The 25,784-nt window shown below is 35.9% G+C and overlaps 2 protein-coding genes across 2 annotated transcripts; both read right to left on the bottom strand.

Annotated features, from left to right (window-relative positions):
• Window positions 1-8,399: 8,399 nt before the first annotated feature.
• Window positions 8,400-9,419, bottom strand: LOC105036744 (protein BPS1, chloroplastic-like). The gene has a single exon (XM_010912480.2). It carries the CDS (start codon window positions 9,417-9,419, stop codon window positions 8,400-8,402), a length of 1,020 nt encoding a protein of 339 aa, XP_010910782.2.
• Window positions 9,420-14,253: 4,834 nt separating this feature from the next.
• On the bottom strand, window positions 14,254-24,832 carry LOC105051682 (uncharacterized). Its single transcript, XM_010932222.4, has 12 exons — window positions 24,565-24,832; window positions 22,382-22,492; window positions 20,961-21,047; window positions 19,597-19,650; window positions 19,293-19,438; window positions 19,040-19,193; window positions 18,824-18,961; window positions 18,423-18,494; window positions 18,233-18,306; window positions 18,010-18,151; window positions 17,111-17,189; window positions 14,254-14,544 (listed from the first exon to the last, which is right to left on the bottom strand). The coding sequence occupies exons 1-12, from the start codon at window positions 24,709-24,711 to the stop codon at window positions 14,492-14,494; spliced, it is 1,257 nt and encodes a 418-aa protein (XP_010930524.2). The 5' UTR covers window positions 24,712-24,832; the 3' UTR covers window positions 14,254-14,491.
• Window positions 24,833-25,784: the final 952 nt, after the last annotated feature.

Raw genomic sequence — 25,784 nt, 5'->3', positions numbered from 1 at the left:
CGCCGGCGACCGAAGTCGCCGGATTTTGTTGCGGAAGAACCTTCCTTTTTGCCATTTTTCCATCGCCGGTGGTCACCGCCGACCACCGGTTTGATCTCATCTTGCCGTCGGATCACCTCTCCTTCAGCCGCCGACCATTCCCGCACTGGCTGCGCTGCCGGTCGGCCAACCAATGAGGGGATCAAAGATCCCCTGTTTCGGTCAAAAATAAGCCCACGGGAAGGAGAAAAGAAAAAGAAGAAGAAGAAGAAGGAAAGGAAAAAGAAAAAGAAAAGAAAAAGGAAAAAGGAAAAAGAAAAAGAAAAGAAAAGAAAATGCAAAATAGAAAAAAAATAGAAAAAAAAAATAAAATAAGAGAAAAATTTCCTCTCTCCCCTCTTTCTCCCTCTTTCTCTCTCTTCTCTCTCTTTCTCTCTCTATTTTCTCTCTCTAAAAAGAAAAAAAAAGAAAAATATAATAATAAAAAAATACATGTGAGAGAAAGTTTCTCTCATCTCTCTCTTAAGTCTTTCTCTCTCTAGAATTGAACTTTCTCTCTCTACATTCTCTCTCCATTTTCTCTCTCTAGATTTTCTCTCTATTTTCTCTCTCTAGATCCTTTTATCTCTCATTATGAATTTTGTCTCTCTAGGATCATTCTCTCTCTCTGATTGCATCACAGACCCTAGGATAAACTTGAGATGAAAATATGATGATCTGAGACTGCTCCGAAATTCGTGTAGTAGATTAGATCCCGATCCGATCCTTCTTCGAAATTGATAACATCGATCATGGTTAATCCATATTAAGTCACCTTGATATAACCTCTGATGATCTCAATCATGATTGCCACTTTTGAAGGATACGAAGATTCTCTCTCCACTTTCTCTCTCTACTTTCTCTCTCATGATCGACTTTCTCTCTCTAAGAAGATTTATGAATCCTGTATCGAGTCATGCCTTCATCTTTTAGAAGCTCATATTGACTCTAACAAGATGATCCGAAGTTGCTTTGATACCTGTGCTGTATGTCAACCTCATTTGATCATATCAAGGATCTTTCAAATTCATTATTAAAGAATCCTATTGATTGATCTCGACCTTAATTCGATCTATGCTTCACGATTTCTTGATCAAGTCACTTAAATCTGACCCTCAGATCAGAGATCCTGAATTGCCCTGGTATCTGGATGGACCGACACATCCGGATAACAATCCTCTTTCCTTATGATTTAATCTTATTATATTTATGGAATAGAAATTGATGATGATTTGATATTTTAAATAGGATTAGCTGATTCTTTTAACGAAGTCTGAAGATCTAAGATGAACGAGGTAAGTAGATCTTATGCTTCTTATTTATTTTTAAATGATCATATTTTTATGCAAAAAATTGCTATTGATGAAATCATAATTTTTCATAAAATAAAGATCGGCATATGTGATATGAAAAGGCATGTTTTATTATGAGCATTGATTTCATGAATATGTCTTATGAAAATAGCATGATTATGAAGTATGAATTTCATTATTTTTCCATCTATGTATATGTATACTTTAAGAAAAAGATATAATGATTTTAAAGGCTCTCAGATGGCTATGAATGAATCCCTTCGGGAAGGTCGACATCCGGAGCTAGCATCCACACGAAACATGGCCCTGCCAGTGGGTATAAAGTTGGCACATGAATTAAGAACTCTGTCGATTAAGAAACATGACCCTGTCACGGGTATAATAGTGATCTTAGCATGAATATCTGTGAGCAATGTTTTGAAACATGACATAAATACATGATGAAAATGATTTACGATTCATGATTGTGAAATATATATAATTTATGCATGCATGATAAGTTTATAACTTATTTTGTTATATGCTCTATGAAATACTTTATTTTATATTATATGTTATTTTCTAAATATTACATTATCATGAAAAATTTATGCTTGATCCGATAAGGAAGCGCAAGTTTTACTTATTGGGCTAGTGTAGCTCATATTCTTTCTGTTTTCTTTTTGTTTGAACAGAGAAATAAGGTTAAAATTGGCAAAAGAAATCCAAGCTTGAAGATCGACATAACAAGCTGAAAAATTTGACAACAGAAGTTTAATTTATTTTATAATCATGGATTTATAGTTATGTATGAATGTTGAGATTCGGGTTAGTACTTGCTTTTGGATTTAGATGCTCTGAACCAATATTGGTTCAATTATTTGATGAACAATAGAATTGAATCTTTTTATTTGATGGATTTTAAATGATTATGATGGATTGGCTTCGTGTTATCGTGGACTCTATCCCTCGGTAGCATGGTCGTGTTATGTCCCGGATTTGGGGCGTGATATTTTATGGTATCAGAGCCTAGGTTATAATCATTGGGGATTATGATATAAATGATATAAATGATTAGGATATGATAGAATAATATCATAGCTTAGGTTTAAGATCATTGAGATTATAAAGTGATATCAAAACTTTATGTATGATCAATAGGATGTGACCGAGTGGAGTATAATGGATAATATCAGAGCTTAAGATTATGATCATTAAGGACGTGATAGAATGATATAAAGTTTAGGTTATGATCACTAGAAAATATGACTTAAGTGTATTTGAACTTAAGGTTATCATTATTCGGGATTGTGACTTTAGTGATATTTGAACTTGAGGCTAAGATCATGAGGAATATGATAAATATAAAAAAAAAGATTCAATAATTTGATTTCGAATCAATAGGTATTATGATGAAATTTATGCATAAGTGACATATGACATCTATAATAGAATTGACGAGTTATATCTTAGATTTCAATCAGCAAGGTTGATCTGAGTACGAGAAGTGTTGACCCTAGAATGAAGTGGGAGGTATTGATATATTATGTTAGGTATATTTGATGACATTGGAATACTAAATCTATACAGATAAAGGACATGATAACTTTGCTGATTTTGATGTTAATTTCTTTGCAAAGAAAAGTTGGTTTGAAAGTTGTTTAAATGATTGAAAGGTAAATCGAAGGTTAACTCAAATTAATTCTAGACATATTGGATTCTTGAGGAGTGGTGAAGCTTATGTAATAAGTTCAAACATAGAAGGTGGATGAAGATTTAATTTTGATGTGCTATGCCTAAGAGATAGTAATGACAAGAAAATATTAAATTTTATCCTAAATTGTATATAAAATCTGAAAGTTGAATCTATTTTTGGTTAATTTAATATACAAAGATATTTTTATTTTTGATAAACTTAGATAATTTGGTAAGTTGAGATCAGAGTGCGCAGTAAAAGCGTGATGGTCTGAATTGATTAGAAATATTAATCCTTTAAATCAAAAGATATTATGAAATACGTTAGTTGTAAATAAGGAAGGATTTTACTGATAATAAATGGATGCTAGAGAGAAAATCTATCTGATTAAGAAAAGACTTGAAGCAGCACAGGATAGACAGAAGAGTTGGACAGATAGAAAAAGAAGAGAATTAAAATTTCACTTCGATGATCATATTTTTCTAAAAGTATCACCTACAAAAAGTGTCATGAGGTTTGGGAGACATAGCAAGCTGAATCTGCAATATATTAGACCTTTTGAAATTTTGAGCCGAGTAGGAGATGTTGCTTACGAACTAGCTCTACCATCAGAATTATCTAAAGTGCACAATGTCTTTCATATTTTACCACTAAGAAAATTTGTACCTGATCCAAATAATGTGATAGTATGAGCCATTGCAAGTTCATGAAGATCTAACCTATGAAGAATTTTCTCTCTGAATTATTGATCGAAAAGAGCAAGTTCTAAGACGACGTATCATTCCGTATGTAAAGATTCATTAGAGTAATTATGAAGAGAGAGAGGCCACGTGGGAGCTTGAAGATGATATGAAGACGAGATATCCACACGTATTTGAAAATGAAGGTATGTTAAATTTTGAGGATAAAATTTTTTTTAAGGGGGGTAGAATGTGATAACCCGGCCCACTAAGCCCATTAAACAAAAAAAAATGATGAAGACTCCCGTAGGGAGTCTTCTTCTCCCGACCGGCTCCTAATCGGAGTCGGAAACCTCACCGGAGAGGAGTAAAACTCCTCTCCTCCAGTTCTATTTAAAGGGGAGACCCTTCTCCCTTCTTCCTACCAAAGAATCCTGGGACAAAACGGCGGTAATCGCTGGAAAATTCACCGCAGAAGACCGTCCCTGTGCCGTCCAATTTCTCGTCGGAAAAGCCTCACCGGCGTCGGAGATAAGCTTCCTCCCCTTCCTCTCTTCTCCCCTTCCTTCCCGTGCCGATGTGCATGCTCGTCGGCGACCGAAGTCATCGGATTTTGTTACGGAAGAACCTTCCTTTTTGCCATTTTTCTGTCGTCGGTGGTCACCGCCGACCACCGGTTTGATCTCCTCTTGCCACCGGATCACCTCTCCTTCAGCTGCCGACCATTCCTGCGCCGGCTGTGCCGCTGGTCGGCCAACCAATGAGGGGATCAAAGATCCCCTGTTTTGGTCAAAAACAAGCCCACGGGAAGAAGAAAAGAAAAAGAAGAAGAAGAAGGAAAGGAAACAGAAAAAGAAAAGAAAAAGGAAAAAGGAAAAAGAAAAAAAAAAAAAATGTAAAATAGAAAAAAAATAGAAAATAAAATAAAATAAAATAAAATAAAATTTTCCTCTCTCCCCTCTTTCTCTCTCTTCTCTCTCTTTCTCTCTATTTTCTCTCTCTAAAAAGAAAAAAAAAGAAAAAGAAAAGAAAAATATAATAATAAAAAAATACATGTGAGAGAAAGTTTCTCTCATCTCTCTCTTAAGTCTTTCTCTCTCTATATTCTCTCTCCATTTTTTCTCTCTAGATTTTCTCCTTATTTTCTCTCTCTAGATCCTTTTATCTCTCATTATAAATTTTATCTCTCTAGGATCATTCTCTCTCTCTGATTGCATCACAGACCCTAGGATAAACTTGAGATGAAAATATGATGATCTGAGACTGCTCCAAAATTCGTGTAGTAGATTAGATCCCGATCCGATCTTTCTTCGAAATTGATAATATCGATCATGGTTAATCCATATTAAGTCACCTTGATATAACCTTTGATGATCTCAATCATGATTGTCACTTTTGAAGGATACGAAGATTCTCTCTCTACTTTCTCTCTCATGATCGACTTTCTCTCTCTAAGAAGATTTATGAATCCTGTATCGAGTCATGCCTTCATCTTTTAGAAGCTCATATTGACTCTAACAAGATGATCCGAAGTTGCTTTGATATCCGTGCTGTATGTCAACCTCATTTGATCATATCAAGGATCTTTCAAATTTATTATTAAAGAATCCTATTGATTGATCTTGACCTTAATTCGATCTGTGCTTCACGATTTCTTGATCAAGTCACTTAAATCTGACCATCAAATCAGAGATCCTGAATTGCCCTGATATTTGGATGGACCGACACATCCGGACAACAGTCCTCTTTCTTTATGATTTAATCTTATTATATTTATGAAATAGAAATTGATGATGATTTGATATTTTAAATAGGATTAGCTGATTTTTTTAACGAAGTCTGAAGATCTAAGATGAACGAGGTAAGTAGATCTTATGCTTCTTATTTATTTTTAAATGATCATGTTTTTATGCAAAGAATTGCTATTGATGAAATCATAATTTTTCATAAAATAAGGATCGGCATATGTGATATGAAAAAGCATGTTTTATTATGAGCATTGATTTCATGAATATGTCTTATGAAAATAGCATGATTATGAAGCATGAATTTTATTATTTTTCCATCTATATATATGTATACTTTAAGAAAAAGATATAATGATTTCAAAGACTCTCAGATGGCTATGAATGAATCCCTTCGGAAAGGTCGACATCCGGAGCTAGCATCCACACGAAACATGGCCCTGCCAGCGGGTATAAAGTTGGCACATGAATTAAGAATTCTGTCGATTAAGAAACATGGCCCTGTCACGGGTATAATAGTGACCTTAGCACGAATATCTGTGAGCAATATTTTGAAACATGACATGAATACATGATGAAAATGATTTACATTCATGATTGTGAAATATATATGATTTATGCATGCATGATGAGTTTATAACTTATTTTGTTATATGCTCTATGAAATACTTTATTTTATACTATATGTTATTTTTTAAATATTGCATTATCATGAAAAACTTATGCTTGATCCGATAAGGAAGCGCAAGTTCTACTTACTGGGCTAGTGTATCTCATATTCTTTCTGTTTTCTTTTGTTTGAACAGAGAAATAAGGTTAGGATCGGCAAAGGAATCCAAGCTTGAAGATCGGCATAACAAGCTGAAAAATTTGGCAACAAAAGTTTAATTTATTTTATAATCATGGATTTGTAGTTATGTATGAATGTTGAGATTCGGATTAGTACTTGCTTTTGGATTTAGATGCTCTGAACCAATATTGGTTCGATTATTTGATGAATAATAGAATTGAATCTTTTTATTTGATGGATTTTAAATGATTATGATGGATTGGCTTCGTGTTATCGTGGGCTCCATCTCTCGGTAGCATGGCCGTGTTATGTCCCGGATTTGGGGCGTGACACATATAATAAAATTTCATTTTCCATGTTTCTTATAATGACCATAAAATGAGCACATGGTTACCACAAAAATATAACTATAATTATTGCACACATGCATGAAACTCAGGTGTTATTATAATTAATAAACTATAAAAATATTCATCATCATATTTCTTTTCTCATGCATATAACAAGTGCAGAATGATCTATAATCACTATATGGAAGAAAGGTATCATTAGAATTAATGGACAATTTAAAAAAAAAAAAAAAAACTTGTTGTTGTTATAAGAGGGATTAATTCATGATTTTTTTGTTGGAGCAGCAAGTTTAGGAAATTTGAAGGGTATATATCACCACCTTAAAATATCTATCCCGAGTATAAGAATGTTTGAAACATATTTGCCACTAACCTTACATCTATATATAGAGAGAGAAAGAGAGAGAAAAGTTTTGTTGACCATAAAGAGGATAACGACTAATTACCCACTTATGACTGCCATAACAATCATCATTATAGGCTAAAAAGTTCATCCTGCTATAGACTCGTGGCTCCAAATTTGCATACCAAATTCAAGTCTAAGAGCCCAAAAGTTTTGAGGGTTAGGCCAACTCAAGGATTATAAGAACTTAGATTGGGGCAGATCTAGGCTCAGGGGTTCAAGCCTGGATAGATGTCAACCCTAGCCTAGCCTAGCCTGCTACATTTATGTACGGTGCATGTAAATTAATAACATAAAAAAATTGGCTACATAATTTATGTCAATTATTTTTTTTTCAAATGCCAATTTATACTTTTTTTACTCATGCGTGCTCTCCTTAATTATTCTTCATTGCTATTTTAGTTTCTAAATCCTAACTGATAATTGTATATTGATTTTGTGTAAAGCAAACTAAATACAAATAGAAATTTAAATCTACGCAAAAGTGATTGAATGTTTTTTCAACCTAGCAAGTTATTGTCCTTTTATATTGCCATTTGCCACAAATTATTATTATAAAAATCCTATTAGTTTTGGAAATTATTAACCCTTGGCTAGTTGGCCTATTAAAATCACATGCTAATTGAATCTCAAAAAAACTCAAATTGTTGATTATTAATTGAGTTTTGGATATTGTTTTGGAGCTTACTCAATTTGATGGGTGCAAGCTTGAATCAAACTGGACTTTTCCTATCGAATTTGCATACAAATATACCATAGATTTAACCTGAATTTGACCTATTTAGAGTCCATATTCGTAGCCTAATGAACTCATCTGGCCAGCTAAGAGAACTTGTGAGGCCCATGCAATGCAAGCATAACCAGTTTTATGTTGGCAAATAGGCTAAGGGCTCTTGTGGTAGATATATATTCTTGGACATATCCATCTAAATGCTCGGATCTCTACATAGGATCTTAATAGAATATCAAAGCCCACCGATCTTTCTCGCTTATTGAAACCTCTATACTCTCACTTACCAATCTACGTGTCTTTTCTCGTTTCAGGTTTAATCCATCAGGATCGGGCTCGAAATATAAGAAGAGGTGTTGAGGAATAATACTCCTATATTGGATAGATCTGGATTTTTATATAGGACCTTAACAAAAAAAAAATTGCATAAGTGATTTGCAAATTTAGCCCCTTCAAGGAAGACCTTATGAGTACGTACGGATGATTATTACTTTAAGATGGCCTCCAACTTTGATTAATTGTACAATTAATTTCTCAGAAAGACGTCAGTTTATGATATATAAATCCAAACGCTTTGGAGGCTAAGTAATCAAATTTTATGCACAAGAAAAATCAAAATTGTTCTCATCAAAATTGAAGGTAACCTCTGTACCAGTTCTCTTATCTTTTACAATGCGAATTAGAGCTCAGAAACCTCAGCAGGCAACCGTGAGCATTCCCAACAAAGCAACTCTGATGCCAATTAGCTGTCTATAGAGCTCATCAAGTTTCCCTTCCAAAGGCCACACCCTCCTCTCCATCTCTTCACACCTCCTCTTGAACACATCCACCGCAACCTTCAACTGATCTCCTCGCCCTCGCCGAGAGATTATCTCCCCCAGACTCCGAGCAGCCATGGCCATGGCATCCAACTCATCTAATCCCACAAGCCCATCTCTTCTTCGCCTCCTATCAAACTCCTCTCTCACTTCCTTCTGCAACTCATGCAGCGAGCTCATCCACGACGCAGTACTCCTGCATGGCTGCACCGATGGAATCCCCCGCCGAGGCTTGAAAGATAGAGCAATCCCCAGCATCCCGGCGACGAGCAGCGCCACCATTCGAGACCCACTCAGCACTTCATGGAGCTGCGCCCTTGGGTTGCTCACGTCCTCGCATGGCCTTGCGCTTTGTGTGATGATGACGAGCTTCTCGCCTAGCCTTCGCAAATTGGACCTGCATTTCTCCAGTTCACTACACCTCTTCTCCATCAGTTGGCACAACTCCAACGCCTCCCTTGCTCGCTTGATGCTGGTCTCACTAGGCTCATGCTCTCCTTCAAGCCAATGCAATGCAATGCTAAGCCGGTCCACGTACTGCTTAATGGCATCCATCCTCTCTCTCAAACCATTGCATGCATCAAGCAATTCTACGTCATCGTCGAGATAATTATCGATCATCTTTCGATCGATGGCACTCGAATTAGTAGCGTGGGCGCCGGCGATGGACTTGGTTGTGAAGTGTTGCACGGCGACTGCAAGGTCAAGGGCCTTGGAGAGCCAAGCTGCGGTTGCGAATCGGTCGAGGCTGAAGGGGTTCGATCGGAGCTCATCGAGCTCCGATGTGAGCCATCGGTCGAAGGCAGTGCGTGCCGGAGGCCATGGTGTGACTGGAGAGTGTGAGAAGCTTGCAGGAAGTTTACAGGAGATGGTGCGGAGGAGGGAGGAGGGCCTCATGGTTTCTATGTTGTGGAAGAACATTGGGTGGCTAATGAGCAGACACAGATGAGAGGAGATAAATATATGTTCGGACCCTAAACAGACCAGCCAAAAGTGTGTTCAAATTTAAGAATGGGTCATTGTCGACTCAATAATTGGGTGATTGGTCCTCTTTTGATGCTATCTTTATGGGTAAAAAATCATGTAAGCTGAAAGCCACAGGCTGTCCTGGCCTTTGTTGTTCCAATGGAAGACCTCCAGGCAAGGGGAAGAAATTTGTAAAGAAGAGCGAGTTTGGTGGCAATTATTGTAGGGTTGGTAGTGATGATTGCAGTAAGATAGGATTTTGAATGAATTGATGGATTGGTTTGAGAAATGCTACGTTGCCACGAACATGATTGGGCCAAAGGCCACTAAAATTGACAAGCATGGGATGGCTAATAAGCGCGACCATAACGTGGACCTCCTTGATCCATAGAACTTTGACTCCTTTTCTTTTCTTTATTTGTTTTGCTTCATAAAAGATCCAAAGGTGGCGCATTTATCATGTATGCATGATAGCTAAAAGGCGTCAATCATGCTGAGGGAAATAATTCAGCAATGCAACCCCATTTTCGATGAGAAAACATCATTTTTTTTTTTTTTTTGAAAGAAAAACATCATTTAATCTAAAAAGAAAACTACAATAATGCACAAGAATGATGTACTATTTTTTTCCCCTGGTATTTTCTGCCATGCCATCCATATAACAATTCTTAATTATGCAGTGACATGTTATAAATTGCTTACGCAACTAATTTGGATCCATATACGACGGGTCAACTTTGAAGAGCATTAGAAGTTCTGGCCAAAAAATTGAAACAACCAATATAAGAAGTTTATATATATATATATATATTATATATATATATAATATATATATATATATATATATATTCATAAATTAAGATAGATAGATAGATAGATTTCAATACTAATATATTTAATATATTATTCATTATATAATATAATGTATTGCTATTACATTTATAATATAAAGCTAGATCTTGAGTGTCTTCAGACCGAGATGATTCTAGTTATAATTACAAATATTTATTTTGAAATCCAAGTAATATGCTTATTTTCTCACATTATAATTATAGCATCTCTTGATGGGGCTACCCGACATAATTGTCGTGGAGAGTAACCTTCAACGTTGCAAGAGAGGCATCTTTGCGTCCTGTCATGTTCCTTGGTCTGGCACGGGGTTTCCAAGAGAGCATAATTATATTTGGGTTGTAGGAGCAATGTTCCCTGGAAATGGAATGGACAAGATCTAAACTGCGCCTTTGATCATGTAGAATGGTTGTTGTTATCTATTTCTAGCTCGAGATAATTCTGTTTAATAAGTGAGTGAAATTAGTAAAATATATTTGTAACATTAATTTCTATTCTGCCAAAAAAAAAATATTTGGCAGAATATGACAGAGTCATTCAGAAAAGGTAAGTTTTTCCTTTATTTTAATTTACCACACAACCAAATGGGGCCTTAATAATTCAGGAGACTTGGCAGAAGCAATAAAACACTGAGAGTAGATCCATCAGTATTCCGGTACTGATACTATGAGCAATGCTATAGAATTCCTACGAGATGCAGATGTTTTAATTATATATACATGATGATATGATGATAAGATTCATGATAACATGTAATTTGGTATCCCTTGAGGGTGCCATCGCATTTGTTTTGTAACATCTAATCAGTAATCTTTAATTATCATTTTTTAATCATTTCAGCTAAGATCATATGGGTTTTCTATTTTCTCATCAAAATTATATGGATTTTCTTTGCTAAAAAAAAAAAAGAAACCTGAAAACCAAGAGTTTACCTTAGTTTTTCAGCACCTATGAGTAATTTGGTCCACTAACATTAGAACATGAATCGGAATGTTATCATACATAATTCTTGGGATTGAGGCTGTCAAATTGTCCAGCATTTGGACAACCAACCCCTAAAACTGGATATAATAGCTGTCAAATGGATCATAATTTGGATAAAATACTGTCCAACCTTAGTCATCCCATATAACTGTCAAATGGGCAAGATTGGACACAATGCCACCCAAGGTTTATTATGACAGCATGCTGTCTGCTGATACTGGACTTAGTTCATACAGATCTATGGCACCCTCTTTATGAACGGGCCATGCTGTTTCTAATACAACATCATAACGCATCTCCCCGACCATGTTGAAATAAAAGAAGAGGACAATCCATATTGAGGATTGATTCAGAGGTTTGAATGCCACCCACATGCAAATATACCAAGTGAAGTGCATCCATGAGAAAATGGGCACCACCAGCTTCAGTATCTCTTGCAATTCAAAAGAATATATAAAATTATTAAAAAAAAAAAAAAAACACGGAGTCATAGTAAATGTATGCAAATGATAAAAGATCTGTAGTTCCGTCCAAGTTCATATGAAAATGGCCTTTAACTATTAGTTGAAGTGGAAGCCCTCAGCTTAGGTGAGTTGGTATTGTAAAAGATAGCTATGGAACGAAGATGGAGGAGACAAAGGAAAGCAACTCACAACAAAGATAAAAATGGAAACATAAGCCGGACCACAGAGTGAAAGGTGCGTGGACCACATGCTACCACAACAGTGCATGGGACAAGGAGGTCGTGTTTTAACAGAAATTATTAGGTAGACTTATTCTACCATATACTGTAGGCAAAGCGAATAAAAACTCCAAATATCAGCTGATTCCTCATTAATTGCTAATCATGATTTAATATTTGAAAGCTTTGATTGGTTCACAGCAAATCATTGTTAATCATGATTTACTATCAACTGACGTGTGGAATTTTTATTGATTTACCTACTACTACGTGATAGAATGAGTCTACCTAATAATTTTTTTATTTTAAATCTGCGATATATTTCTCTTTTATCTCCATATTTTTCTAAAATTTTGATGTACCAAATAGCAATGCACAAAGCAACAATTAAATGCCAAAGACAACTAATGTGCAAATAGTATATTCACCCTAGATTTTTTGCCACACTTTAATTGGCATGAGGTGCTCAAGATAAGCTACATAAGCAGCAACTTCGACGCCATGAAAATAGCATCACGGACGCATAGATTCATCATTAAATAATAAAAACACATCTCTTGCCTCAAGGTTTTCAGATTTCCAATCCTAGCATCATTTGCTGTTGAGGAGCTTTTAGCATGTAGTAGTGCACCTTACTATTTCAGTTGATCCAGTCCATAAATAAAGCTAACAGGAGTGCAAGAAATATGACTCCACATGTAGCACGGCGTTTATAAAGTTGATTCTAAGAGTGGAGAGACTAAATGGCGCAGGCTAGACTCTAGGAAATGCAACATCATAAACTTCTGAGGGCTTTACTATACTCTCTATCATTGCAATGCACTAACTGTTCACCTGCAGGGTCATTCGACAATGGTGTTGAGCTGGATTGAGCACAAATCCCCTTCCAAGTTCTCTCTTTCTCCTATTTTCTAGGATATCACTTTTTGGAGAAGCTGTTTTGCTTCCTTTGCTGTCTTGCATATCCTTCGAGAAGGTAATAAAACAGTGGATTGGTTAACTGCATTTGCTCTCAGGGGTGATTTCTTTCTCCAGCAAGATGATAGATTATGTCCTGATTTTGCCCGTTTTTTGATGGCTGATGCATTGTAGATCTGTTATCTCAGATGCTACTAGTTTTATCTATTTAGATGGATGAGGCTCTTATATTTCTACTGCTTCTGAAGTTTGCTTTCTGTTGCTTAGCCCTCTGTGCACCAGTTTCTATCCCCATAAACTCCGTTTCTTTATCTGTTAGGCTCGAGCTTCTACCCAAACAAAAAAGTGCAACACCATTGGTGAATCTTGGCGCACTTCACATAGGCGCACATATCAGTCCCCAGTTGACAGCCATAATACCTGGCATACAGGTGGAACCATACAGCTTATTCTTTTTGAGGGGAATTACTGCAGATTTATCAAAATGGGGACCTTTATAAATTCATCTTCAATCCTCTAAGCACCTCTACAACATATGCATTCTTCACACAAGACTAATTATTCGTTCAGAATGAGAATGACATGGCATGATATCAAGTCGTGTTTTCCTTTCCAAATTTAGAAGCGAGAGATAGAGTTGATCTTTCCGATTGTCTGAACTCAGAGAGGCTCCATTTGGCTGCGGAACAAGTTAAGTCGTATAAAATAAGCCAATAGACCTTAATCAGGAATAAACTATTCCATTTTCCAAAACGTTTTACACACCCTTTTTATATTTTGTCGCTGAATAAATTGGTTGTTGATGAATGCACTGCAAGAACAGCTGAATAGCTTATGGAAGCTTCATTCCATCTAAAATCAGTTTCAACCTCAAACCAAATACATCCTTAACGCGAAGCATATAAATTTAACGTTCTCTGATGCTCTTGCTATCAATTACTGCATGTGGCTGTCTTCTAACAGCATTCCGTCCAAAAAAAAAAATAGACACTCTACCTACGGTAACGAATCGAACATTGTGATGCCTGGGAAATGGTAGGAAATGCCTGCTTCAGCTGTATGCTTGAATTCTAAAACACTTTATCGAGAGAAACATGGAGGCATAGAGAAGCAACTGAGAGCCAAAAAAAAGGGGAAGATGACACCATTTTCTTCCTGACTCCCTAACATTGATGCAAGTCTTTTGGGTCTAAATATGTAAAACACTGCCTAAAGCAGGGACAGAAAGTATGCTTGCGTTTTGGATGTGAATCAATATAGCACATTTGCTGAATTTTATGATAAGCATAGCTTTGAAGAGAGATGCAACAAAAAAGAAACAAGCATACAGAATAAATCTGTAAACCAGTGGAAGCTTATATATTCTCAGATATGCATAGATGATGTCGTTACAGTCTCTCTGATGAGATTCAAATGGAAAATTTATGAAAGAGAGTTACTCCCTTTATAGTTCTTCATCTCGTGTCACAAAACAACGGCAACAGTTTGAGCAGAATGTACAGAATAGATAGAGAAGAAATGGCAACTCATTCCAAAGTTTTGAGAAGCCTGAACAAGCCAGCAGCTTCCCTTATCCGGAAAACTCAATGCAGAAAGCCTGGACTTCAATGAAGAGATCTTGAACTGCACATGAGGACAATTGAAAAAAATATCAGTACTAGTCTTGAAAATGACATAATCTACTGAAATACACTTGATGTAAATGCAAATGATAACCACAAGCAAAACTTCTTGGAATATATATGCATTCAATACATACAGGTCACGAAAATCCATCATGAACACAAACACTTAAAAGAGCATTAAAAGTGATCCATCATTACCATCACAGAAATGTATGACCAGATGCAATTATGAGCATAGCTACCACGAGAATTCTAGGCAAATGAGGTGGTACTGCATAGGAATGCATAAATGAAAGCAACAGAATGCAGCCACAGAGACAAATAGAAGTGGGCAAGCAAATGTAATACTTTAAGATAGAAATACATTATGCACCTAAACAATTTAAACATTTCAGGATTCACATACATTCCCAATTTTTCCAGATGCACATTTTTAAGTACATCCACAGGTGATATGACGGATAGGAAACCTTCCAACATCCCCAACACATAAGTATTCAAATGAATGTTTACGAGAATAGTTGCTTATAATTAAGTCTTATCAGTTCCTAAAAAGCAAGTGTTCGGCTATCAGCTCATAGAAAGCCGGAAACACATGCTTATCTGAATCATCCATTTTATCACACAGTTAATGCATTGTATAAAACCTCAAAACATATGATTAATGGTGTTGATTCTAAATCTGAATGACCAATAACCATTTTATGACATCTAGGTTTGAGCTTGAATTGTCCTACATGCATTCTAGCTTATCTATAAATACAACCATAACCACAGACTAGTTTGGCTGTTCTAAAAAGAGTTTAACGACTTTTTATACAATATATTTGCTATGAAAAGATAATTAGGTTCATTTTCAAGCTTTAATACATAGTCAGTTTTTAAATGGTCATGTATTATGCACTTTTTCCCATTTTTTCATTTCCGCAAACTTGTTCACAACTTTTCCAACTAAGTTGCATGCAATCAGATCATATTTCCAACTCCCCATATACTTCCTTTCCTCATCCTTCGATTCTCCTATAGCCCACTTTCAAGACCAACCCAGTCCTTTAACAATCACACAACAGTGGACGATTGCCTCTCTCTCTCCCTCTACACACACAAATATATACACATACATACAGACAACATGCATGTAATCTCCACAACAGGCAACAGCCACACCCAATACAATTAAATCAGATCAAATTAGATTTGTATACCTCTCTTCCCTCCATCCTTTCAGTGTGGTAAACCTATCTGACTGTAATAAATTGAATCAAACTTCTGTGGCTCCCCTCAAAAGATACTCCTTCCATCATTATATCTCTCTCATGTAAGATCTTCACGTTCTACAGTTAACAACACTAGCCTCACCTTCCTGAATCCTCCTCCCCACTGTAGACAGCCAAATATCTCTCTATATTTGGAAGATACGCTTACATCACATATGGGAGCACCTAGCCTGCAATTGCTGCCAGCTGTTACAATGCATGTCCCCGGAATTTTGAACAGCCAGCTGCAACATTTTCCTTGATACTCAGCAGACATGTCAGACATTGGATCGCCCATAAGAACAGATTGGTTCTTAACTTCTTGCATTGATGGGTACTCTTTATCAATTAAAAGAGAACAAATGAAAGAATAATCAAAGGATAAATTTTAAGGCAGTTCTTCTTTTTATGCAAATGTTAAGGTAATTCAATTTGACTCAATAACACATTCTAACAGATTTGGCTGCAAAGATTGTTTCTTAGTAGTAGTTTAAACATTGCCAAAGAAGACAACTTCTAACTTGTATTAATCCTTGGCGGAAATTAGGAAATGCCTACCATTTTAAGGCAAAATGAAAAAACCTGCAGATGGATCCATTTTCCATCATATTAATTATATTAAAAAAATGTTTATTATTAAAGAAACCTCATATTACTAAGTGAAATTTGACCAGAATGAATAAATAAACATGTATGTATATTTAATGACTGGTAATATCTCTTAAAAGCATACACATTCTACACCCCCCCCCCCAAACTCCCTCTTCTAACTGCCCTATCGTAAAAGTCATGATTATGATTTGATCAAGTAGTTACTAGCAGTAAATGTATCATTTACAAAAGAAGTTCAATATGTGAATATATTTATTTCTTTCTTACATAAATTAGAAGTATAACCACGTATATACATTTCTAATGTACGAACATAAGATCTGACTGATAAGAATAATGTGCCTTCATCTAACACTTAAATGAGTATTCATATAAATGGTTCTTCCTTGGACAATACCAAGACGATAACAAAGGCTGCAGATAGAGCATCCTTTAATGGCCAAAATAGTACTAGCAGTAGTTCATGAACACATAAAAGTGATTTAAGCAACTCATCAATGCTCAATGCATCTAGAAGAATTTTGACATATAGATGAGCTTATCCATGCACATGGAGCCCATGAAATTTTCTGTTTAAAATTAAAATGAGTTGTCGCTAATGTGCAAGAACATCGCTCTCATTATGTGATCATCAGTAGTTCTCGCATTAGGACACAAGTACAAATGATAAACAAGCATGTCAACAAGTCAACTCACCATTGATGATTTTGTTCCGAATAAGGCTCTGTAGAAAGACGCAGACCAATCTCACAAGCCTGTTTTGCATGTACTTGTCCTGGAAAATGATAAAAACATCAACACAGGGAATAAACAATTCCTATAATTTGAATTAAAATTATGTAAAGTTCACTAGATTTTTCGAATATAGAACAGAAGAACTCTGTGGCATTAACATAATCATCTGAAAAAGAGACAATCTAGAGAACTATTATAGGGGATCAAAACTGTCACACAAAAATAGGAAAATAGTACTACTAAATCTTAACGGACAGACCTTATCCTAAGTTGCTTTGGCTGCATTATTAAAATTATGCCTTCTATAACATAGAAAACCATGATCTATTAAGGAATAAATAGAAAAGCATGATTATTAAGGAATACATAGAAGAGAATGATTATTAAGAAATAAATATTTTATGTGAAGCAAAAAAAATATTGTTCACAACTTTAAATTATTTGTATCTCAAGTTGTAAAAGTTTCTCAAGAAAGTGTTGACAAAATGTAAAGGATATTGCTTGACATTAACAAGTGACCCTTATTTTATCCCCATGGGGTCCCTTGTAAGTGAGACTGGGATCCATCAAATTCTGAGAATTTTGTGAGAAAATTATTTTGAAACATTATGATTCATCAAACATGAAAAGGATAATAGTTAGGAAGCAAAAGTACACTATTAAAGCTTCATATCACCAGACTCTAATGCTAAGGCCATTACATTATTATAGGCAGAAACACTGGAGAACATTGACATTTTAGTTATATAGTCCATACCGCAAGTAACTGACAATTAAAGGTCCCATCAGCTGCCAGTGAATCAGTTCCCTTAGATTTGTATGTTTGAAGAACAGAAACTTCAAAAAGAAAGATGAAGGACCTTAATATTTTCGCATGATGATATACAGTTCGTGATGTACATGTGCACAAACTCTGTTGGGAGATCAACTGCAGTTGTAAGCCTGTTTACAACTTCCATAGAATGGAGACTCATTTCCATATTGACAAGAACTGTGAAATACCTGTAAGAACAGACACAAAGCATAAAAAATCCAAAACAGAAAAGATGCATATCATTACGAAAAGCAAATAAACAGGCTTACTCTGAAATTTCGGGAGAGTTCATTAATTTGGACAGAACTTCAACCGCAATTAGTGGGTTGTGTTCAACAAGATCCTAAAAATATGAAGTAACCCATTCAAAAACTGGACTATGGCAAAATTGCAAGATTAATCAGATGCACAAAAAGGAATGAAGGGAAAAAAAAATAAAAAGAAAGAAAGATCACATACTGGTAGCTTTCTTGGAGTTAGTCCACAGTGATAAACTAGTTTTGGATCCTTTGCAAGTTCTACCACGACTTGCTGCAAGAAATTGGAAATAGATGTGACTGTTTTGCATCTCGAGAACAGACAGTCCAAAGAAAGCAAAGACAATGGTACTCATGTCAACAATTAGAAAGCGAAGCATCCAGACCCATGTCCAACATAGTATGCACCTAAAAAGCACAAAAGCTAACTTGAGAAAAAAGCATGACTATGCTGTAGACCAATTTGAAGTTTTGAACAACTATCTTGCTAATCACAGTTTGCTTGCAATTCCACCACTCATATGCCAATACATTGGTTGATCAACTTCTGTTTTTGTTTGACATTTTGACAGCTGAAAGTATAGAATTTTTGAAGAGTAGAACCTCCTGTTGAGCAGGTGCAAGTGGACCTTTCAAGGCTTTTGCAATCAAATCCCTGACTGCAGCTCCGCGACTGGTGTCAGCACACATTCCATAGTCCCACAGCAGCTCATGGTTATTGTCAGGGTTGAGCCACATAAGCTGAATAACGATCAGAAATGCATTAGTACATGAATGGAACATATATGACGATTAAACTCCCAAGTGATAGCGTCTTGCCTCTCCATCTAGTATTGGAAGCCTTGGTGGTGCAGGTCTAATCCACTGAGGACTTAGTCCTTCCAATGACAGGTTCTGAAGCAAATCAGTTACAGCAGTGTCTCTATCTTCGGACCCAATTCTTGGTTTAGCTCCTGGTGGGGAAAGCTTTAGACTGAAACATCATTAAAATGATTAACATGAATATTTCACCAAATTATCCAAGGAACCAATGCAAGTTTTTTTAAAAAAATAAATTATCAATCAGTCATACTCTGATGAATTTGCATCACAACCATGAGGGACATCTGGATCTGGTATAACATTTTTGACAGCTGCAGCCCTGAAAATGCTTTTGTATGGCTCGGCTTCTGTTCCATCACAATGTTGCTTCTGGAGTTGTTCAAGTTGCAGTAAAACCTAAACAAATGAAAAACATACATGCCTGTCATAAGGATACACTACAAGCATCTACCACTGAATTGAATTTGCCAAAAATGTTGCATAGCTTGCCCAACACCAAAGCTGCACCCATAGTCTTCATGCTATTATATCAAAATAAATATCTAGAAACTCACATGTGATGATGGATCAAATCCTTTGATGTAATCCACAGCTGATTGCTTCAGAACCTGAGCAGCAAAAAAAAAAAAAAAGAACCATTTGAAAAGGATATAAAAAGACAAATAGAATAGATCCTGGTATGATATTATGAATAAACTAATGCAATGATTATTGGCCAAACATCATCATGTGGTTGTGAACTTGCAATGAAAATCATCATTCCCAACAAAGAACACATCAAAATAGAAAATACATGTAGCCTGAAAGTAAGATTAGAAGAATTGAAACTTGAAAGCATGAAAGATTTATATACCTTGCCTAGACAAGTTAGCTCAGATTGAGATCCCACAGAATATGGTCTAAACAAGATTCCAAAAACAACTTGGCTTTACTATATCAGAGCCAATTTGTACAGAGAAACTAGTAAAGTTTTCATTCCAATTGGAAGCAGGTGTAATCAAAAGCAGTTTCAGGTGCATGATTCAAGTGTAGGATAAGGGAAAAATAGCTTCTAAAAGCAAAAAAAAATAAAATATGGAAGCAGCTTGGAAGCGTTTATAGAATCAGATCAGATATTTATTTGCTGCACTTCAAAGAAACTAGATTTATCTAAGTCTTGCATAGCAACCTATTGAATCATCTCATTAAGCCCATAATGTGGAGCTTCGCGATTTAACAACTTTGTTAGTCTTAGACTCTTCAGGATTTGTATGTAGAAATTAAAAGATATTGTAGAAAATTTTAATAGCTTTAAGGGTGTTTCTTGAAAAGTTCTACAGTTAGGAGTTAACATCCAAAATTTAATGGTAGAATAACATAAAGCAGGGGTACATGTAACCATCCACTAATCTGGATAAATGATAACATGTGAAACAAATTTCCACCTCATGGTCTACACACATTGAAAGCTTTGCTATAGGAAGCTATGTACTATAGCTTTGTAGGTGCAGCAACAAATCTTGTTAAGATGTTAGCTTGCAAAAAGTCACTTAGTTGCAGAATCTAATGGCATAGGGTGCTTTACTAAATTATAAACAACATTTTGGAAAGCGGAGGCTAATATGACTCTGCTAATTGACTATGGTAACTTGGCAGAATAACAGTCCTTTGGACAATGTCCTGCTAAAGGAAAGCGCATGCACATATTTATACATTTGACACCCAAGCATTTCATAAAGCTCTTCGGGCAGGTTTGAAATTTTTAACAAAAGTAAAGAGTAGATAGTTGAGAACGATGTTATCAGACATCATATTTTTGTCATATTCAGATCATAAAGGGATGACATTGCACTAATTTAAAAACCAAATAAGTAGTTGTAGAAAAAGGTAAATAAGCAAGTGCAGCAGGAGGGTTTGACACTGGATAAAAATTCAGGACCTCTTTGTTATTGTTTGTGCCAGCAGATCCTAATAACAGTTGAATAAATGTCATTTCCATTTTCTCTGCTGCATCATCACAAGCTGACTGCAAAAATCAAGAATGGAATTCATAATAAATATTGCATAAAAATGATTGGCAGGCATATCTCAGCAAGAAAAGCATAGATCAATACTCTACACTAAGCATTATCTAAATAGAGCAACACCGGTAGCACTCAACTAAAGTGCAGCTATGCTATAAAAACTCTGTTGATTATCTTGCATCAAATCTAACAGAGGTGACATGTACAAGCATTTGAATGCAGATCTATTAAGTTCAGAACTTGAAGAGGGATATAATAGGGAAGAGACGTCTGCCAAGGTGCACAACTATGAAGATTAGTGGAAACAAAATCTCGTAATCCTTCTTTGGCACTTTTCCTATTTGATGAAAGCAATAAAAAGAGTGAATCAATTGCAGAATAACAATGTGCTGGGCCTTTTAAAAATGTGATCCCTAGTCATTTGAAAGTTAAGGATCCTCTGTTGACATATAACAATTTCAAATTAATTTAGTTTATTTTCAAGTACTTTTGGGTTCCCTAGATGCCTAAAACATAGGAAATATCTTATATAATCTTTATATAATTTAGAGTCAAATAATCAGAGTAAACACATTATTAAGGGAGACAAAGAATAGCAAATTGTGGAAAGGAGTGGACGTGGAGCCAGCATAGTAACACAACTTAGTCTAGAAATACTCAATGAAATGTCTCGGTCAAAAGATGCAACTATCAAAAGAAGTAAAGAACTACATCCTTTATAGTCTAACAGGTGAAATGTATTAGTCCGGTGAACAAATTATTTATGGGTGAAATGGTGTGATACACAACCATTAAAATGACCAAGGTATACGCACAAGATGCATGTTTCAGATGTGCTAAATGCAGCAAGTGAGGTTAGACTAAGTTAACACTGCCTATGTTTTTAGCAGAAAGGTCACCCTATATAATGATGAAAAATAACATCATTTTTTTTCATATTTTCCATTCTTCCTCAATATGATAGACCACATGCTTATTTTATTTTTTTGGGGGGGATTATAATTAATATAAAAAGTGGAAGTGGTGGCAATAGTCGAAACACCAACAATGTTGATGGCTGTAGTGGTGGCTTTAGTTGAGTTCACATCATCATCTAACAATAACTCTCAAAATTACAGGGTTAAAATACTAAAAGAGGAAGCAATTGCCAATTTATGCTTCCTTACAATGTCACAAATCATGTACTTAATTCATTCTCATATTCATACTTAATGCCTACCATGTTATAATGATTTAGTAAGTGATGCCTTCTGTAGAAACATATATTTAAAAAATAATTCAAACTTTGCAAATATAAAATTTCAAAGTGCTTACACATAATCATTTTAGTACTTACATTTATAAGAAAGGAAATAAATGGGTTCAAGGAGGGTGGTTGAGAAGAATAGGTTTGATGCAGGATAGCAAACGCAACCAAACGCTGGCTGGGTTTAAGCATGCCCTTGTCCTGGACATAAAGAAAAAAATAGACAAGGGTTAATGAAAAACAACTTTTATAAGACAACTAAAATTGTCATTCGCTCTTGGAGAATAATTGAATGATGAATAGGATTATTCTAGAGCAAGATCATGAAAAATTTTAATAGTCGACAAAGGAGTTGTTCCCGCACCACATAGTACATCAATGCACATAACCTTTTCTAGACACATAAATAACAAATAGCGCTCCAAAAAATTATAATATATCACAACCAAAAGGACTTCTAAACATATATGCATTAAGAACTGCTAACTCAAATAAAAAACAGATCTTAAGAGGCCTGCTAAAAAGAAGAGCAACAATACATTAGTTTTTGTCTCCTAATGTAGAAAAGTAATCATTACATTGGAAACTCGCTAAATCAATTATTCTTATATACATACATGCATGCATATAAATAAACATCTAAATTTATAATATATAATATAGGTGTATGTACAAATGTATACATATATGCATATGTATATGTATAAACGCATATGTATATGAGCATACATATACAAGTTTTAGGCAATGGCCTCGCAATGAATGCCTGGAACTTTGTATTTCATAGGGATAGTCGCTATCAAGTAACGTTATTGTTGGGGTGGGAGACTCAAATTATTTCATCATGAGCAAGCAAGCATTAGACCATTTCAACTAGAAACCCACACCCTTTTGGATAGAGAACAAACCAGATACACATCAGATACTTGGACAACTATCAAATTTTTTAACCACAGCTTCTAAAGACTGATGGAGAGTTGGACCCCTTCCACAATTTCAACACATCATAATTATATTGGAGAAGTGTATTGAACAAATGCATGAAGCTCTGATTGCAGCTCTGTCAGTGTTGATCCCCACACTACCATAATGATATTAAGTGAACTTCTGTTCATTTTTACAGAATGGCCAGGGATAAGGGTGCTGATATGACTTCTCAAAGCAGTAATACGAAAATACATTAGAAAGATTTATCTTATAAAGATTTCTTTTATACAATATTTTAAAACAGTAAAGCTCTTGCCAACACCCACTTCCCATGTCTTTGTCCATGCAAACAGTTATAAAACAACTAATTTTTAAAATAATAATAATAATAATAATAAAGAGAAATCAATCTGTATCTTTTTTCTTCACCTTCATGGCAAACACAAATAAAAATAAGCGTAACCCAAAATCTCAACAACCAATCAGCCAAAATATTGCTGATATCCAGTCACTTAAAACCTAACGACCAGAAAAGAACTGCAATTCCATTGACAACACGGACTATACCTCCAGCAACAAGCAACTGACGGATTCGCATTAGAAGATAGAAAACAAAATACATTCAAGTTATGATTAAAAGCAACTAGATCAAATAAAAACTAAACATAACTGAACAAATTCATCAAAAACCACCTAAAAATCAAACAAAATTTCAGCTTCTTCGCAACAGCAGCAATGAATATATCTATATTCCAAAATTAACAACCAACTAGCTAAGACATGTAATAAAGAACCATGAAAGACGGATATCTAGCATCTTAAACCCTCAGCTTAAATTACGAAACATAACAACAACAACAACAAAAAAAAAAGTGAGCTTGAATAAATTCATCCAAAGAAAAAAAGAATTTTGCAGAAAACTGCAGCATGTACAAATACATGCACTCATAATCCAAAATCTCAACAACCAAACAGCTTGACATACGAAAAAAACCATCAACGACCGATATCCATCACCTTAAACCCTTAATGCAAACTACGAAACCCTAACAACCAGAACCTAATCTTGAAAAATTCATCCAATCATCCCGCCCCCACGGGCGGAAAAAAGAGAATCTTGCAGCAATGTTGCGGCAAACGCAAAGACAACATCCATAATCCGAAATATCGACAACCAATCAGCTAAGCATACGATAAAAGATTAAAAAGACCCCGATATCCACCATCTTAAACCCTAAATCCAAACCGCCATACCCTAAGAACAAGAACCTAAACAAAATTCAAGAACCCAAACGAAATCAAGGGGACTGAAAAGTTCCACAGATAAAGAATCCGATCGCTTGTACCTCCAAGAGCATGGCGAGCGAGGAGCAGACTCGGAAGTGGGCTTCGCGGGGGAACCGGGAGAGGAAATCCGCGAAGATCTCATCGAAGGGGCGGGATTCGGCGTTGAGGAGCGCGAAGAGGTTCTGGGATTCCTCGATTCCGATCATGGCGGCGAAGGGAGACGGGGGAGGAGAGAAGGGGAGAAAGCGAGCTTTCTTTCTACTCCCCCGAGCGGAGGAGGGAGATCTCTGGGGACTTCGCGTCGACTTGAGAGCGAGTGGAGGACGAGGGTTCAGCCATTTTATAGTGTGGGTTAGGTCCGCTTCGAAGAGGAAATTTAATTCCAGGTCGGGCCCGCGTACTCTACACGGTGGACTTTGAAAGTCGGGAGTGCCGTGTTTGGGAGGTTCTTACTTGGCGTATCCCGTAACGGGTGTCCACTGAACGAATATTAATCATCTCCCCACGAATCAATGTTGCTTTGGAACTTAGGTTGTGTTTGATGCATCACATGACAATTATGAAAGATAATATGATTATTTTTAAAATAAATTATTATCATTAAATTATCAATAATATTAATTATTATTATTACTGTCAATCTGCCTGTTTCGCTGAGGTTGAAATGGCCGAAGTGAAAACCGACATTAGTGAAAATCGACATTGGTGCTTTGCTCGGATACCAGCAAAGAAGTCTCATCCAGAATATTCTTCGATGAAGACCCTCCGACACTCAGATCAGGAGATAGAGAATAATGAGAAAAGAGAGTGAGGAGTTGATTGCATACTTTGAAGGGTCCTGGAGTCTTAATTTATAGAGAAAGAGTTTGAGTCGTATCCGTCTCGGAGTCCTGATGATTTTCGAATTTGTCGTACAGATTGATTCGGAGAAGATATTTTCTTTTTATGGGAGACTCGATCGTAGAGGAGTTCTATTCTATTTGGACTTTTTCAATTTGAAGGAGAGCCGGATCTGATGTGGAGGTTAGCTCAGCTATGGATGAGCTACAATAGATCGTCCGTGGCCGACATATTGAAGTTCGTGGACCAGGCGCTTGTCTTCACACTGGCTGAGATTGGTTGGCGAAGTACGAGCTAAAATAGATCGTCCAAAGCTGAGGTCATGAAAATTGTAGTGTGCATGTTGATCTTTAGATGATCTAGAATAAACTAGTCGAGGATGATCTAAGATAGATCGTCTAAGGCCGAAGAGTTGAGAACCGCTACTGATGGGGTGTCC

Source organism: Elaeis guineensis, chromosome 9, assembly GCF_000442705.2.
Source record: "Elaeis guineensis isolate ETL-2024a chromosome 9, EG11, whole genome shotgun sequence".
Taxonomy (NCBI): domain Eukaryota; kingdom Viridiplantae; phylum Streptophyta; class Magnoliopsida; order Arecales; family Arecaceae; genus Elaeis; species Elaeis guineensis.
This window is presented reverse-complemented; position numbering and strand designations above follow the sequence as displayed.